Raw genomic sequence first — 15,331 nt, forward strand, 5'->3', positions numbered from 1 at the left:
CTTCCTTCCAATTTTAGCAACAGCAACAAAACACAGAAGGGAGTGAAAAGCAAGCAGGGCTTCCTCTCGCGTCCAGAGAGCCTAGGGGCAGAGGGACGGCGGGTTTCAAGAGGAGTCTGTGTGTAAAGGCAGTTTACTCTTCCCCTTCCGATGCATTGCTCCCACTACCGCCTCAACACCTCGCTGGCTCATCTATTCACCATTTTTTTTTTTCTGGCAGCGTCTATGCACCGGGTGGTTGATAAGGCAACTCCGGTCCTGCATGATTCAAAGGCCTGAGTGAGGTTGGACTTCGAATTGGGACACTGGGGAAAGGATGTGACTCGTTCATGGGAGATTCGCTTTTAAGTAACCTCATCTTTTTAAATAGTAGTTTAGCTTGATGTTCAAAGCATAGGGTGACTAGCTGTCCTGATCTTATAGGGACAGTCCTGGTATTTGGGGCTTTGTCTTATATTGGTACCTATTACCCCCACCCCTGTCCCGATTTTTCACACTTGCTGTCTGGTCACCCTATCAAAGCAAGCTACCATCACCGAGGCAGGTGTAGGTGAAGGAGGAGCCCGGAGGTACTGCCAGCAAACTTAGCTGTCTGTGATTGCCGGGTTAAGAAGAACGGGGAACTCTTTAAAACGTGTTTCTTGGCCCCCCAGGGTGTCATCTCCCAGGGAAGGAGAAATAACAAACTAGTAATAGAAGAGGCTTTATAGATGTGGAGAATTTATTTTCTGAAAAAAAAAAGCACTTTCTCTTTTTAAGTACGAACAAATGTCCCAGAAGCCAGGACCACAAAGTCTAAGTGGCCAGAGCAGAACCGCCTGGAATTCTTTGAGCGTATGTGATAATTCCACACAGACATAACGAATGGGCAAAGATGCTTCCCTCCATACATATACTTTATGAATGAGCATTAGGAGCGTTTCTCCTTCTCCCCTCCCCCAAAAAATCCCAACCTCCTCCGGCTTCTTTGACCAACCCTGCAGAGACTAGAAACCGAAATGGCCCTTTTCAACAATTCATCACAGGACCCAGAGCCATCCAAGCAAGTAATATGTAGCCTCAGATCTAGTATGTCCCACAAGACAGATCGCCTGCTAATTAATAGACAGTGAGTCCTGCGAGCTGCCCGAGCAGTCTGTAATATGATGAACTTTCTTTGTACCGGTGTCACCACAAATGTTTCTGATAAGGAAAAGCAGCCAAGGATCAAAGACTATAAGCTTCTCAATTTCCTCGAACTGCCTCTCCTTGTCCTCACCTCTTTCTTTCCCACTCTCCCCAACGAGTTGCCACTGCCTCCTCCCCCCTGTGACAACTCGGGTCTTCTCAGAATCAGAGGGTCTTCACAAAATAATAATTGTACCTTCATATTCCTTCTTCAATGGGTTTCCTTCGAGGTCCCCTCCCCCGTCCCATGCTCGCACCTCTCCTACTCAGGAAGACAAATGTCTTTATAAACTGTCATTAGCCGGCATCTGATTTCCCTTTTTTTTCTGCTGAGGGGGAGGATCACAGAAACCGCAGCATAAAAGTGACCCCTCCAAACCAAAGGCAGATTCATCCGCTCCCCTCGAAACATGCTTCGCAACCAGCGAACTCGAAAGACAGGCGGGAGGGGAGGCGGGCAGGCACAGGTTGATTGTTCGCAGCCACCAAATGGTGACAATTATGATTAGTAATAAAACTAAATCCCAAACCTCGCTGCTTCAGCAGCCCGCTGCGTGTTATACAGGATCTCCCCCCCTGGTGTGCTGATCAGCCCCGGGGAGTTTAGCTAAAACACCTGTCCGCCCCTCATTCCGTGCTAGTCATTTTTCTCTGGCCAGGTGGGATATTTTGTCAAGCGCTCCCAGAAAATCCCAAGCATCTGGGACACCCAGACTGGAAAGTCTCTCCCTGATGCACCCAAGCCTTGCAGCTGAACTTTCAGGGAAAGGCCTGGAGCGTCAGTTTTGGTTGGGATTCAGGGTTACACTCTCTCTCTCTCTCTCTCTTCTTTTTAATGGTCGCCCCTCCCTCCCAGAGTGGGGAGGGCATCTTGAATGAAGACCAAAGTCTCCTAGTCAATATCAGGAAGCACTGATAGTCCTGACCCCACCCGCGCCAATCCGGAGCCTACATCATAGCGCAGTGCAGATTAAAATGACAAAGCAAAACCCGGGGGGGGGGCATATGTAGCGACTGATTGAAATTGCTTTTCCTTTAAGGGAGGGAGAATAGCCAGTCTATAACATCTCAGAAGTTCAGGTCTCCAGAGGGTCCCTTATTTGCTTATTCCATGTGTAACAAAGGTAATTTTCAGCAAGCCCCCCCCCAATGCTAAAGTGAGTACCTTACCGCTTTAAGGGTCGTGTTATATGTGCTTTAAAATCCTGCCATGTAAATTCCACTGAAAAATTTGGCAAGCGGGGGGAGGGGAAGTGAGGGGAAAGGGGAGGTTAATCCGGGTTTAATGCTATGATGCAGTCACAGGACCGGGCCTAGGCTGATTGCGTTATCTCTTCTCAACATTTGGGTCTCCCATCTTTCACCGAGCCAAAGAGCTGCGAGGGGAAAAGTGCGTATGGAGGCACTCCTGACGCCTCGGGCAAATATGTTATTAATATCTAAATAACTTCCCAATACCGTCGCTAAATCTCCCCCGCATCACTCCGGAGAATGAATTCGTTTGAAGTATTCTCCCGTCTCCTCTTTTCAATGTCTCTCTCCCTCTCTCTCTTTTTTTATACCCAGGCTTATTTAGAACTGGTAAACACCTGAATTCCTTTAACCACACTGCAGCCATCTCCACTCTCTCATTTAGCTGGATTCCCTCTATAAACCCCGTTATAGCCCCTCACCTCTTTCTGGAAACGTATTTTGGGTGCAGGGGCTTGCTAAGGATGCACACACACAGTCCTGGGTCAGATGTATCTGCCTTCGAGTCTTCCTACCCTATAATTGAATGTATCCACCCACCCATACAAACAAAAAATCCGTGGGTTGTAAATACCGATTCCTTCTATTGCCTTTCTTTTCCCTGGTTTATCTGGTTGAACCTAACCCCACCCCAAATCACGGATCATAACTACCGGCTTCATATTTTTCCTGGTCTATAATTATGCTTCCCCATCACCAAAAAAATGCTGGATTATTAACATCTCCCTTATAGTATTCCTCTTCCTGCTGTAGAAGGGAACCCCCCCCCCCAGGCCCTCGTTCTCTCTCCGGCATCCTTGTCTTAAGTTTGTTTTTTAGAAGTGCCTTGTATTAGATTATACTCGTGTATTCCTCCTCCACCCTTATCTCGCCGCCTCTCTTCTCTCCTTCCCGTCACACTCGATTTAGGAAGGAGTTTATCTTGCAAACATTTGCCGACTTCGTTTATGTAGCCCAGGTTCTCCAGCTACTTGTTCCCAAAAGCCACTGTTTGCCTTTGTAATTGTTATCTGTGTTTATTGTTGTACCTCATTTGTCTCAGCCTTTTTTTGTGACATGTAAGCTCTGTGTGTGCTCAAACATAGCCCCCCCCCACCCCGCTTCCTGGGTTTTTTTTTTCCCTCTCTCTGTCTCTCTCTCCTCCTGAAATATGCACAGACTAACTGAACGTAAAGCCAATGAATTGCCTGACACCATCCTATCTCTCTCCTGCCCCCCATTATTAGCGCTGATCTCACTGCGAACACTCGGAAATCCCGCCTGGGCTCTGTTTGATTAGATTGCCAACCTTAGGTAATCCCTTGATTTGATGAAGTGTCTGTTCCCTTTCCCGTCTAAACACACATTTACAGAGAAGGCGCTTGTTGGTTTTAAATCAATGCAGATTGCTGGCTGATAAACCGCCTGAGATCCTCCCCTCCCCAACGCCGACCCGGGGAAACAATCCGGCTTTCCAGGTGTGCCAGCAAAAAAATGTTACCGGGGGGGGGGGGGCGAGGGGGAAGGAGTCCCCTCTTTCGCCTCATTCATTCACTCCCCCGGAGCCTAATTAAATTTGGCAGGTCCTTGTACACACAATCAAAACAGCTTCCTTCAGTGTCGCAAGCCACCGAAAACCACATTAGCAGCGATTGCTGCTGCCAAATTAAATTGTTACCACCTTGAGCTGGAAGTGTCTAAATATCCACGCCTTTTTCTCTCCCCCACCCCTCCTCCTTTGCTCCCGTTCACACCTGTACATGGTTCCTTCCCGTTTTCTGCCATTCTTTTCACAACCTTCCTCCCCCCCCCCACCCACCTCCCCGAAACAATACTGATACGGGAACCCAGACAGTTGTGCCTGGATCTTCTGCCATAGCAAAATGTTGGTATTGATCCATTTGTGAAACCCTGTGCCACACACAGACCCTTAGAAGAAATCGACTAGGTTACAGTCTGGGGAAATAGGCAAGCACACGGGATCTCTGGCTGTGCGTGAACACACACGCACCGAGAAATCATCTTCCTCTATACTCCTCTGATTGTAACCTGGTCAATTTCTTACGCCCGCTTAATTATATAATTAAATATTTCCCACAGATCTCCTTCGCTCTTACAGAAGCCTCGTTTTATACACACACATCTATATGATTAAGATACAGTTATATACATATATTGCTCAGGGTTTGAAAGAATTGGTCACACGTGCATTTTGCGGTTGCAGAGGATGCAGATAAAGCGCGCGCACGTGAAACTGACGAGGTTATCGTATGGGGAAGATGTGCCCATATACGCCATACATATAAGGAATTGATCTTCACCTGGTCCGTTCTTTCCAAGCCTTGCATATCTAAATGCTGCACCCAGATCATCCTCCCCATCAACTCAGCCATTCCTTGAGCGAGCCAGCCCCTACCCCCTTCCCCTCCTATTTCCACTGATTGTGGAGCAAGCCCACGCAATTAATACCGTTTGCATGAGGCCTTGCCCCCTCCCCGCCCTTCTTAATTAAACACTGGGCATCTTCCCCGCGCCCTAAGCTGCTGGTTGTGTCCACACGCATCCTCGCCACAGCCCTCATCACCAAAGCTCTGCAGGTCTGGTTTACGGGAGAATTTGCAGGACCACGTGACGCTCCCAAATGCACCCCAATAACAACAATCAATAACAACAACAACTAATAATAACTCGGTTCCAACAAGGCTAAAAAAAAAAAAAGAAAAAAAGGAAGAACTAGTGAAGCCTCATGAATCTACGCCCAGGGCTAGTTGGAGTGAGCCGTTTAAAGATGAAAGTGCAGAGAAATAAAGGCTCAATTTAATCTGCCTTAAAACCCTTCAACTTAACGTTTGTGCTTGGAACTCAGAGAGTGAGCACTGATTGGGGATAAATACATTTCTTAGCATGCCTGGGAGCTATTACACCCCGCTCCAACACAGCTCCCTATTCAGCGGCCACAGTTTTCATTACCAGCTCTAATAAGTCTTAACGTTATTAAATGCCAAGCAGATGATAGAAAGAAACAGGCGCAGGGTGGAATCTTTCTTCGGCGCTGAAAAAGGGAGAGCATTTAGGGCTGTCTTCCCCCGGCTCCCTGCGAGGAGCGTCCACAAATAGAGCAAAGGCATTTGTCACGAGGAAAAAGCCCCAAAACAAAGTTCTCTTCCCCCCGTCTCTTCTTTTTCCTCCCCCCCCCCCGGCTTTTTTTTTTTAATAAAGACCAGAGCCTTTTGTGGCTGTTCTTGGAAACTACAGGTCCTAGTGGCGAGAGGTTTAAAAAAAAAGTCCTTAAAAAAGTTACAATTTTGGTTAAGTCGAGGTGAGATCTCTAAAGATTATTAAACTGGAGCCAGACTGGAAGTCGCTCCCCCTTCTCTCTGTGGTGTGCGATTAGTTACTTTCATTGGGGCCATTGAAAACTTCCTCGTACTTCGACAAAAGACGTCTAGATTGGGGCGAGATTTTGCATCTGTTTTTTTTTTTTAAATCGCCTCCCGTCGTGGCGAGCAGGTTAAATGCATCCGATCAGCTGCTGAAAACAAACGGGCTTTCCAAGACGCACCCGCAGAGGCCTCCTGCAAATGGCGGGGGCTCTATTTCGCTATTGCGGCTGCGGTGAGGTATTTCTTTTAAAAAGATCCGGGGAGCCTGGGCTGCTCTCCAGAGTCAGGGTCACCGCTGTGAAAAGAATCTAGAACTAGATTCGGTTCTTCCGAGTAGCCAGCGGTGGAGCAAACTGCCAGGGAACTTTCTTTGGCGTGCGTGTTCTCATTTCAAATCCCGAGATATTCTCAAATTCGCCGTTGCTGGAAAATGGACTGGGGTTTTTCCCCCAGACATAAATCGGGGACCAGTTTTCGTTGATCATGGAAAAAAATGTATATTTATTTGCCGATTGAAATTAATTTACCTCTTAGTAACAGGGGAAGGAAGCTGACAGCTGTTTATCCTTTATTCTTATTTTTTGGGGGGGAGGAGAACGGGGGAAAATAAGACAGGTTTCAGAGTAGCAGCCCTGTTCGTCTGTCGCCTCAAAAACTATCCCTGTTCTTTTTTAGGGGGAGATATATTTGCAGCTTTCTCACGAGTGTCTTTATTATTTTTTTCAAGCAATAAACTCAAACTAAAATCTTAAAAAAAAAATATATCGTAAGGGGGAGGAGGGATCGGAGACACAATAGGACTGATTTGCAAATGAGCTTTGAATCCTTCCAAATCACACGAAACATTTTGCAGCGTCCAACGGCTCGCCTTTTGCCAACAGACGGTCCTATAATATTACAAAACTATCTAACAGCAGGGAGTTTTGAATAATTTATCTCCTTTTCTTCCCCTCTTTGGCCCTTTGTCCAAACTTTTTCTCCTCCTTGCAGAATTTTGAATGAGAATGGACAACACTCCCCCCCCCCCATCCTTTACTCCATTTTTTTAAAGGCAGCCTAGATTTAAAAAAAAAACTGTTTGCTTTTGTGGCCAGGAATCTTTTGCTTATAAAGCCTCAATAGATTTGAAGGTCTTTGTAAGTGAAACTCATCTTCAAGGTTGTGTGGGGAGGGAGAGGATCGGATCCTTAAAGCCTCCCCTTTTGTGCACCTTTATTTCAAACTTGGAGTAACGTTTGATCGTGGCACTTGGAAGCTTTTTCTTCCCAATTTTACCCTCCCAGTTTCAGCCCCAAATCGCTGGATTTCGATATTCTGAGTCACTCGCCTTGTCGCAGCTCGGGGAAATGTTATAGCTGGTGAAAAAAGATTGCCCGAGTGATCTCTTGCCGCACACAATTTTTGCAGGCTTCTGCGACAGAAAATAGCTATTTCCCCACCCCCCCGACCCTAAATTCTGTCACTAATATTACGGCTAAATCGTCCGAAGAAACCGAAATCTCTTCAAATCAAACCAGAAACCAAACCAAGGGATTAAAAAAGGATCAATCAAAACCAAAACGCTTCAGAAGTTGCCATTTTCCAGCTTTCTACGTATTGCACAGAAAAGGATCGAAATCCATTGGAAGGTTTTTCCTAAACTGACCTTTCTCCTCAGAGAGCTGGTGAGATCCCTAACTGCAGAAAAGAGCGGATTTCCCTTCAAGTAAATGCACGGGTTTCTCGCCCCCACCCCAGTGAGTTAGGGTCTAGTTATGATTTAGAAGCCGAAAATATCCTGATTGGAAAATCCCAAGCTGGATCTTTCCCTTTTCTCTTCAGTGAAAAAGGACCCGCGTCCTTCCACCACGTTCGTTGTAAGTGGGAAAGAAACACAGATTGAAATGTACACACGACAGTCCTCTCTCAAACTTTTCATTTACCCGACATCCAGTTCACGCTGGTTATTTTATAGCCTTTCTCATGCTTGTTTCATGCATCTGCAGTGACATTTTTTTTTTTGGTTTTGTCCCAGAATCTTTTGGAATCAAAATCTAGAAACGGTTTAGCTGCAAACATTTTGTTTCTGCAAACTTGTCTCCCTTCTCCCCTGCAATTTCCCTGGGCACAAGAACTGGTGTTTATAAAAGTTTCCAGAGGCGACTGGAGACGGGAGATTTCAACACACATTTCAAATCCTTCCCACCCCGCGCACCGAACGAACTCAAAAGCCTTTCCTCAATCACCGCAGGTTTTGTGTTTTAAAGGGAAGATTTCTTGCTCATCTGAGCACCAGTCACCCCCAAACTGGTCCCTCTCTGGTTAGCAACGGTGCTTTTTGCTGGTGCCCCCAAAGCAGAACATATCCCAGCCTCTCTAATTGATATTGATTGCCCAAATCGCTCAACTGTCAGCCAGAGTTTCAGGGGACCACTTAGATAGCAGGAGAAAAAGCTGTTTAACAAATTCATTTAGGAATCTCTGATTCCTCCCCCTCCCTCCCTTCTCTATAAATAATTGATCCACAGTGACTGCAAGGAAAATACCAACATCTCTTTCCCGGCATCTCAGATGGCTCAGAGAGAGGGCAAGGTGTGATACAGGTACCCCATTAATACCCCACGCGCCCCCCCTTTCCAAGCGCCAGGCTATGTACAATTGCATTAAGGCCTTTCTCTCCGTTTGTCTGCTTTCCTCTTAGATCTTTTAGAAAGGGCCCTGGGGACAGCTTGTGTCCTAGTTAAAATTGGGGTGATGGGAGTTAAAAAAACAGAAGGGAGGAAGGAGGGGGGCATGCCTTGCCCCAAAGCGCCTCTGAAGCACTTCATTATATAGCCATTAGCTTTTGAGGTGGGGGTGTGGATTTCGCAAACGCTTCATCACTAGGAAGAGGCGGAGAAGGGCAAGTTTTGCACTTTTGCTGGTGCAGGGGCCGTCCCGCTTCACCGAATTTTGCCCCGAACTCCAGTGACAGCAAGATCTGGCCCAGGCCAAACCCAGCATGGAACAATACGAAGCAAGTGCGGCCGAATGCAGCGGCGGAGCTCAGGCCCGGCTGCCCGTCGAGTTACCTTTGTCGCCCAGAATGCCGTCTATGCTGTGCTTGGCCTTTTTCTCCCCGTCTTCCTCCTTCTTGTCGCACTCCTCCTCGTCCTCCTTCTTCCCGAATTTGAGCCTTAGCACCCGGCTAATCGAACTCACTAAACCTCGGCCAGCCAAAGACAAAAGCGCGAGCATAAGCTGGGTTGGAAAAGGGGTCGGAGCGAGACAACCCGCCAAGGCTTCCAAAGTTGAGCAACAGGAAGGCAGCGGGTCGGCAAGCACGCACACAGACAGACACACACAGAGAGACACGCACACACACAAACTTGCAAACACAAACACATAAATAACCCCAGAAAACACACACACACACACAAACTTGCAATCACAAACACATAAATAACCCCAGAAAACACACACACACATACACACACACACAAACTTGCAATCACAAACACACAACCCCAGAAAACACACACACACACACACGGACTCCGAAACAGACACTCGCATAAAAATGCACAGGCACCAATTTACACACTAACATGAGCTGCGCGCCCACTCAGGTATAGACACCAGCACACACTAGTTCCCGCGCGTTTCAAGCCCTCTCCGTGCACAAACACACCGCTTACAGACGTGCCCCCCTCAAGTCACAAGCTTCGACACGGACACCCGCGTGAACACGAACGCACACTTAGCACTCACCGGTGTGCGAGCACACGCCTGCAGGCATGCATCACACACCCACGTGTACTTACCTCTCTCTCCCCCACATCTGTTACACAGACACAAATGCACACTTATCACACACACACACGTGCAAATCACAGACACCCACATACAGAGGTGCCCACACGGAAATACCCACTTAACCCACCCACGCTCCCACCCTCGAGAACACAAATACATACACGGCATCTCCTTCTCGTTTTGTTTGTAATTGTGAAAAAACCGAGCACGGGCTGGCCCTCCCCTTTGCTTTCCCTCCCTGAAGTCAAGGGGGGGATCAGGGATTCAGAATCGGGCCCACTGCTGGGCTCCTTGAAACTCTTGCTTTTGAGCTACTCTCAGGGAGGGAAGTTTGGGCGTGAGGAGGGGGGTTGTCCTGCGGAGACAGAGAGCCATTGGTGCCCCAAACCTTTGCTGATTGATTTTAAACTGAATTGAAAGACACTTGCCCCCCACTTCCTCCCCCATCAGCTCCGGACATCATCGAGGGGAGAAAATGATTCTTCCCCTGAGCAACTCAGAAACCCACCCAGGGGCGATTGAAGGAAACCCCAGGATGCTGGTGGGTGCTCTCTGTGCACCCCCTTTCGACTGTGCGCGGCTCCCTTGCTGTGGGATGGAACAGGTAAGGTCTCGACAGTGAGTGTCATAAACCTGGTCTCCTTTGAACCGTGGGTTTAATGTTTGCCTTAGTCCATGCGTTTGTTTGTTTTTTTTTGGTTGCGGAGAGAATTTAAACGTGCACTTTCCTGCTTTCTAGTTTCCTTTCTAGGGAACCTTTAAAGGATTTTTTTTACATCATTTATTTTTTTGGAGGCAGCCCCTGAGAGGATGTTTTGTAGCCTTTGGATACAGGCTGGGTGTCAGTTTGTGGTGGCTGCGGATAATCATTTCCCTAGATCTATTTCTATCTGGATGTCTTTTTTTCTCTCTTTCTGTGTGTGTATTTCTTGCCAAGCTGCCTTCTCACCTGAGGGAACAGTGCTCCTGTCACAGTGCCCATCCTTCAGGAGTCTATCTCGGATTTCCCAGCTAAACATCCCCGGATTCTCTCTCTTGTATTCCTCGATTTTCTTTTCCACGTCGGGAGTGGCAACCTGCTTTTGGGATCAATGGAGATCAGTGGGCGGGGGGGGGGGTGAAATGTACGTGCAGAGAACGGAGGCGGGGAGGGAGAGAAGGGAAAAATCACTTTTAATTTAAAAAAGAACCATAGACTTTCCTAGACTCAGATTTCCCATCGAGGTCACTATTCTGGTCTAACAAGAAAGATATTTCATTCCAAGGAATGGGTGTGGGTGTGTTAAACATGCCTATATCCCCCACCTCCTCCAAGAAACAACTTGATGCCCAAGATTCTTTTGTCCCAAGCGCTTCGCCTGAAATTGACGAGGGTAGATTTATGGAGCGTGTATGAAATCTAGTATTCCGAGGGGGGCGGGGAGATATTTAGGGGAGATCAAGACTCACATCCACACCACACCCGGATTGACCCCATGTAAAGCATCCCTAAAATGCAAACGGGGCTCCCCCCGGGAGGCACCGGGAACCGGAGCAAATGTCGGAGTGTGCCCCACTTGTTGCAGGAGGACAATCCTTCCAATGTATTCATTGCCTTCAACCCCGCACCGCTTCTCTCCCCATCTCTCCCCCCACCCCGGCCCCTGAAGATACATTTCATCCAAACAATGCATTTTAAGCAGGGGAGGCCTCTTGCGTTCAGCGTGGGGGCCCAGCCACTGATGGGAGAGTGGGTGCACTCAGTGCCCAGGCTGCCCTGGAAATCGGAGTTGATGGGAATCGCGTGGCGAACGCAGCCATGTGTGTTGATACCAATGGGCCCATCCGAGAAGGCAGTTTGAGGGAATTGGCCTCCGTCTGGGGAGAGCTGAACAGGTAGGGCCGGATCCTGCTGCCGTGGAAGCCAATGGGAGGAGGGGGTGGGGGTGTATTTTCCCATTGGTTTCAACCGCAGCAGGGTCAGAGCTGCCCAGGCTGGAGCTACCTTTGCACTCACCCTGGGTTTGCTGCCTCCGATCGCTCCGGGGCGGATGGAGCCGGTCTCCTGATACCGGCAAAGGATTTTGGAGACGCAGCCGTGGGAGACTCGCAGCTGCCGGGAGATCACGCAGGGTCTGATGCCGTGGTGGGCCATCTCCACTATCTTGTGGCGGATATGGTTTGGCAAAGGCCTGCCATTAATGAACACCCCCCCGAGCTGGTTCACTCGGCCCTGGCCCAGAGGAGTCGACACTAGAATTCAGAGGGGGAGAAAGTTGGGTCAGGTCGACCATGTCTATGCATGTAGCCCCCCTCTCTGTGTCTATGTATCCCGTATAGCTACACGTGTTTCTATTTGTCTCTGCGTCCTCCGCGTTTCTTTGGGTGGCTGTAGATTTCTCTCTATTCCTTTCTCTAAATCTTTCCCCCTCTCTCTGCCTCTATAGACCTGTGTCTGTATTTTCGTCTGCATCTATATATTTCCACCTACCACCTGTATCTATTTGTATTTTCCTCGATATAGCCATATGATCGACAGCTAATGCAATAGTCGCCTATCTAGCTCGAGGTCTTGTTCAGAAAATAAGTGCACGTTTTTCTATCGATCAATAAAGATCACCCTTCTCCTCCCCAAAACGACCCATGTGTCATCATGTTATCAGGCCGTTGGTCCCCAGATTTTAAATGCTATTGCAAACCGACGAACCTCGCTTGGAAAAACGGTTTTAATCCAAAGTTTCCTTGCGCTTTTTTGGGGTCTGATCCAAACCACAGAAAAGCGCATTTTTAAAAAAACCCCACACTGCTAAAATCACCTCGTAAAAAAAAATCCTCTTTCTTTCTTTGCTTGATGTCTATCTGGGGGGAAAGGAAGGGGAGATTTTTATTACTTTCAAGGAAGCAATGAGACAGGAACCGGCTTAATATCTGAACGGCTAACTCTACCAGCAAAATGCTGGTTCTTTGCGGTGGCCCCGTTTTAACCAGGGAACACCTTGCGGTGGGCACGCATCCGCCACAAGATCCTAAGACAAAGTCTGCAGCATTTTCTTTCAGGGCCATGGGGGCAGCAGGCTTTCTAATCCCGGTCTGATATCCCCCCATTTGTTTAATACCTGCCAATGTATATCTTGCAGATTAATACAATTTCACAGCCTGGAAAACACCGAAGAACTCAGCTGCATAATTTGCGAAGAGGTGACGGCGATGGGAGTGTGTGTGTGACAAGGCCGAGTTTCTCTTTGCAAAGAACAACCGAGTCCAGAAATTGCCTCCCAATTTAATAAGAATCATGCACCACTAATTCAAAGTCACTCGGCCAGCACTCGCTGGCTACCTCATTAGCGGCAGATAACACTGAAGTGGCCAATTTTACATTCGAGAGGTATCAAAAGCACCGGCCGCTCTCTCTTTTCATTATTCCCAGGCACGGTGTGCAAATATTGTTGTAATCCTTTGATCCTTTCCCTGTCCGTCTGCTTTACTTCATTTGCTACAGAAAAGCCCTTGAGCAAATCCCCCTAGCTTGTGTGTTTTGCAGCCTGCGTGGGTTTCCATCGGTGTGAGTTTGGCCACTTGATCACGGCTTGCCTGAGATTCTCTGCTTTAATAAATGCGGGGAGAGGGGTCCCACTCTGAATTTGCCTCTGCTAAACAGCCAGCAGGCGGGTGAGAAATAATACCGGTAATGAAGGTAACGTGCAGACAGACACACAGTGCAAAGGCAGATACATCTAGAATTGAATTTAGCAACGCTGCGAGGTGGGTGGAATGACACATCCTCTGACAGCTTCAGGGGCCTTTCCGGAGCTCAAAAGCCCCCAAACCTTGGGCAGCTTGTTGCAAATGGGTCCATTTCAGCCCTGAGCAGTGACCTCCCCTCCCTCGAGCCCGGGGTGGCTAAGGTCTCCGATTCTTGGGAAGCCGCTTCCGAAGTTTGAAGCGACCCAGTTCGGGAAGGAAACAGAAAGTTTGGGGAGACGCTCGGGATCGTGTCCGTCTAAGGGGGTGAGATTTGGAGAGACAAAAAAAACACCTCACGTTTGCTAACGTCAAGGAGCTGGCAAATAATCACTGCCGGCTGTCTCGGAAAATCAGATGAGATCTGCCCCCAGACTCTATGAGGGTTGAAAGTTACAGGGTAATTAGCTGGGGATCTCACCGCCCGTTGCAAGTTTTCCCTTCCCCCCTGGACTCTAATGCTGCATTCTGGCCCTGGCAGGGAGGGAGATGTCCCCACACGGCGATCGGCTGTGTAGAAACGAGTCATTTAAAATCAAGACCTACCTTCCAAAGGGAACCCGGTGCGGGGGTAGTTCTGTCCTGGCGCGGGGCGCATCATTCTGGGAACTGTCCCGGGTAAAGTTGCCATCCCGAAGTCAGTCTGGGGCGGCTGGGTTTCAACCAGACTCACAGATCAAAGCCAGGCCACCCGCTTGTCTGGGCTGAGCGAAACGAAGTGAAGTCCGGCGAGCTGCAGCAGCCTGCTCTGTCTTCTCGGCCTCTCCTGCCCAGCCCTGGGCTGCACCAACAACGGGGAAATCTTTTGCTCCGACAGGGAAAGGAGGGAGGGGGGAAATCACCCCCCCAGAAATTCTCCTTAAAGTTCTAGCGAAGTGGCTCAGCTGGACCGAGCTTACGCTCTTGTGGAATGTAACAGACAGACTAGAGGGGGAAGTGGCCACATCCCAAGTGGTCTGTCTCAGTGCTGGGCAGGGCTTCTGGGGGACTGATTCCCCCCCTTCTGTTTTATTGTGGTGTTGTTGTTTTGTGTGTGTGTGTGTGTGTGGCAGTTGGTGATCGCTTAGGGGATGGTTGTTTTCGGGAGAGGAGGAGGATGGGGCGGGGGGGGGGGGTTATGTCAGCTGGAAGGTTTGGAAGTTAAAGCGCCTAACTTTGGCGCATTGGGTAGGAAGAGGGAGAGCCCCAAGTGAGCTGTGATAGGCTCCAGAGTCTTTCTTTTATTCATGAGCAGGGGAAGGGGCACTGCCGTGGGGGCGGAGGGACCGACAGCAGAAAGCAGCTTCCAAACGCACAGGCATATCTAGGGCTTGGGGGTTGGAATTCAGTCATCGGCTTGGCCTCGTTTGCAGGGCAGGCTGGGGATTTGTGTGTGTGGGGGGGAAACTTTGGGAAAGCATCTCCCGGTGGTAGGCAAGTTCCCTCCCCAGTGCACGGGGCTTCAGCTGAAGGATCTTTATGCGCCAGCACGACCCCCCCTGAAGTGTCGCCCAGAGCCCCCGGCTTGGCTTGGCCGATGCCTGTTTCCTCTAGTGGCAACCGAGCCGCCCCCTCTCTCAGCCCATCAGGGGAGGTTTTGCCACTACTAAGGACTCCAGAAGAAACCTACAACCCAAGAAACCTTCCTCCCCGGCCTGCAATGCGCCCGCGCCTCTCCAGCTGGCCCGCGTTAGGGGATCTCTCTCTGGCACTCGTTTGAATCCGCTGACCAAACTTCTCCCCGAAGCAGGTTGTAAATTAACCGCTCCCCCGACCCCCCCACAGATGCGGGGAGCAAAGAGATGGGTCCAGGGCGAATGTGCCTGATGGGAATAAATGGCCCAATGGGTTACAAGCCCCGAACGCGACCGCTTTGTGTGTGTGGACATAAACCACCCTTGACGCCTTCACAGCCAAACGATGTAAACCCCTTTCCCTGCTTCCTTCGCTGCCATTTAAACCCTCTTCAAGTTTTGGGGGGGGGTTTCCTATTTCATCCCCCCTCCCAAGTGCCTGACCCGTGGGAGTTCTTACTGCTCCTCTCCAGACCTGGGGACACATTTCTCTCGTGTCTTAGG

General features: G+C 49.1%; 1 protein-coding gene across 2 annotated transcripts in view; it reads right to left on the minus strand.

The window, feature by feature from the left end:
* PAX7 (paired box 7) overlaps nucleotides 1-14,017 on the minus strand; it is a 146,886-nt gene extending 132,869 nt beyond the window's left edge. The window contains exons 1-4 of one of the 2 annotated variants that reach the window (XM_050931340.1): nucleotides 13,821-14,017; nucleotides 11,551-11,786; nucleotides 10,504-10,630; nucleotides 8,831-8,965 (exon numbers count right to left, since the gene is read on the minus strand). In XM_050931340.1, coding sequence (XP_050787297.1) covers nucleotides 8,831-8,965; nucleotides 10,504-10,630; nucleotides 11,551-11,786; nucleotides 13,821-13,905 — 583 coding nt within the window. In that variant the 5' untranslated portion in view covers nucleotides 13,906-14,017. Of the gene's footprint in view, nucleotides 1-8,830; nucleotides 8,966-10,503; nucleotides 10,634-11,550; nucleotides 11,787-13,820 lie in introns of both variants that reach the window. The other variant, XM_050931339.1, reaches the window with a different exon arrangement.
* Between the last annotated feature and the right edge of the window lie 1,314 nt (nucleotides 14,018-15,331).

Source organism: Gopherus flavomarginatus, chromosome 21 (genome assembly GCF_025201925.1).
Source record: "Gopherus flavomarginatus isolate rGopFla2 chromosome 21, rGopFla2.mat.asm, whole genome shotgun sequence".
Taxonomy (NCBI): domain Eukaryota; kingdom Metazoa; phylum Chordata; order Testudines; family Testudinidae; genus Gopherus; species Gopherus flavomarginatus.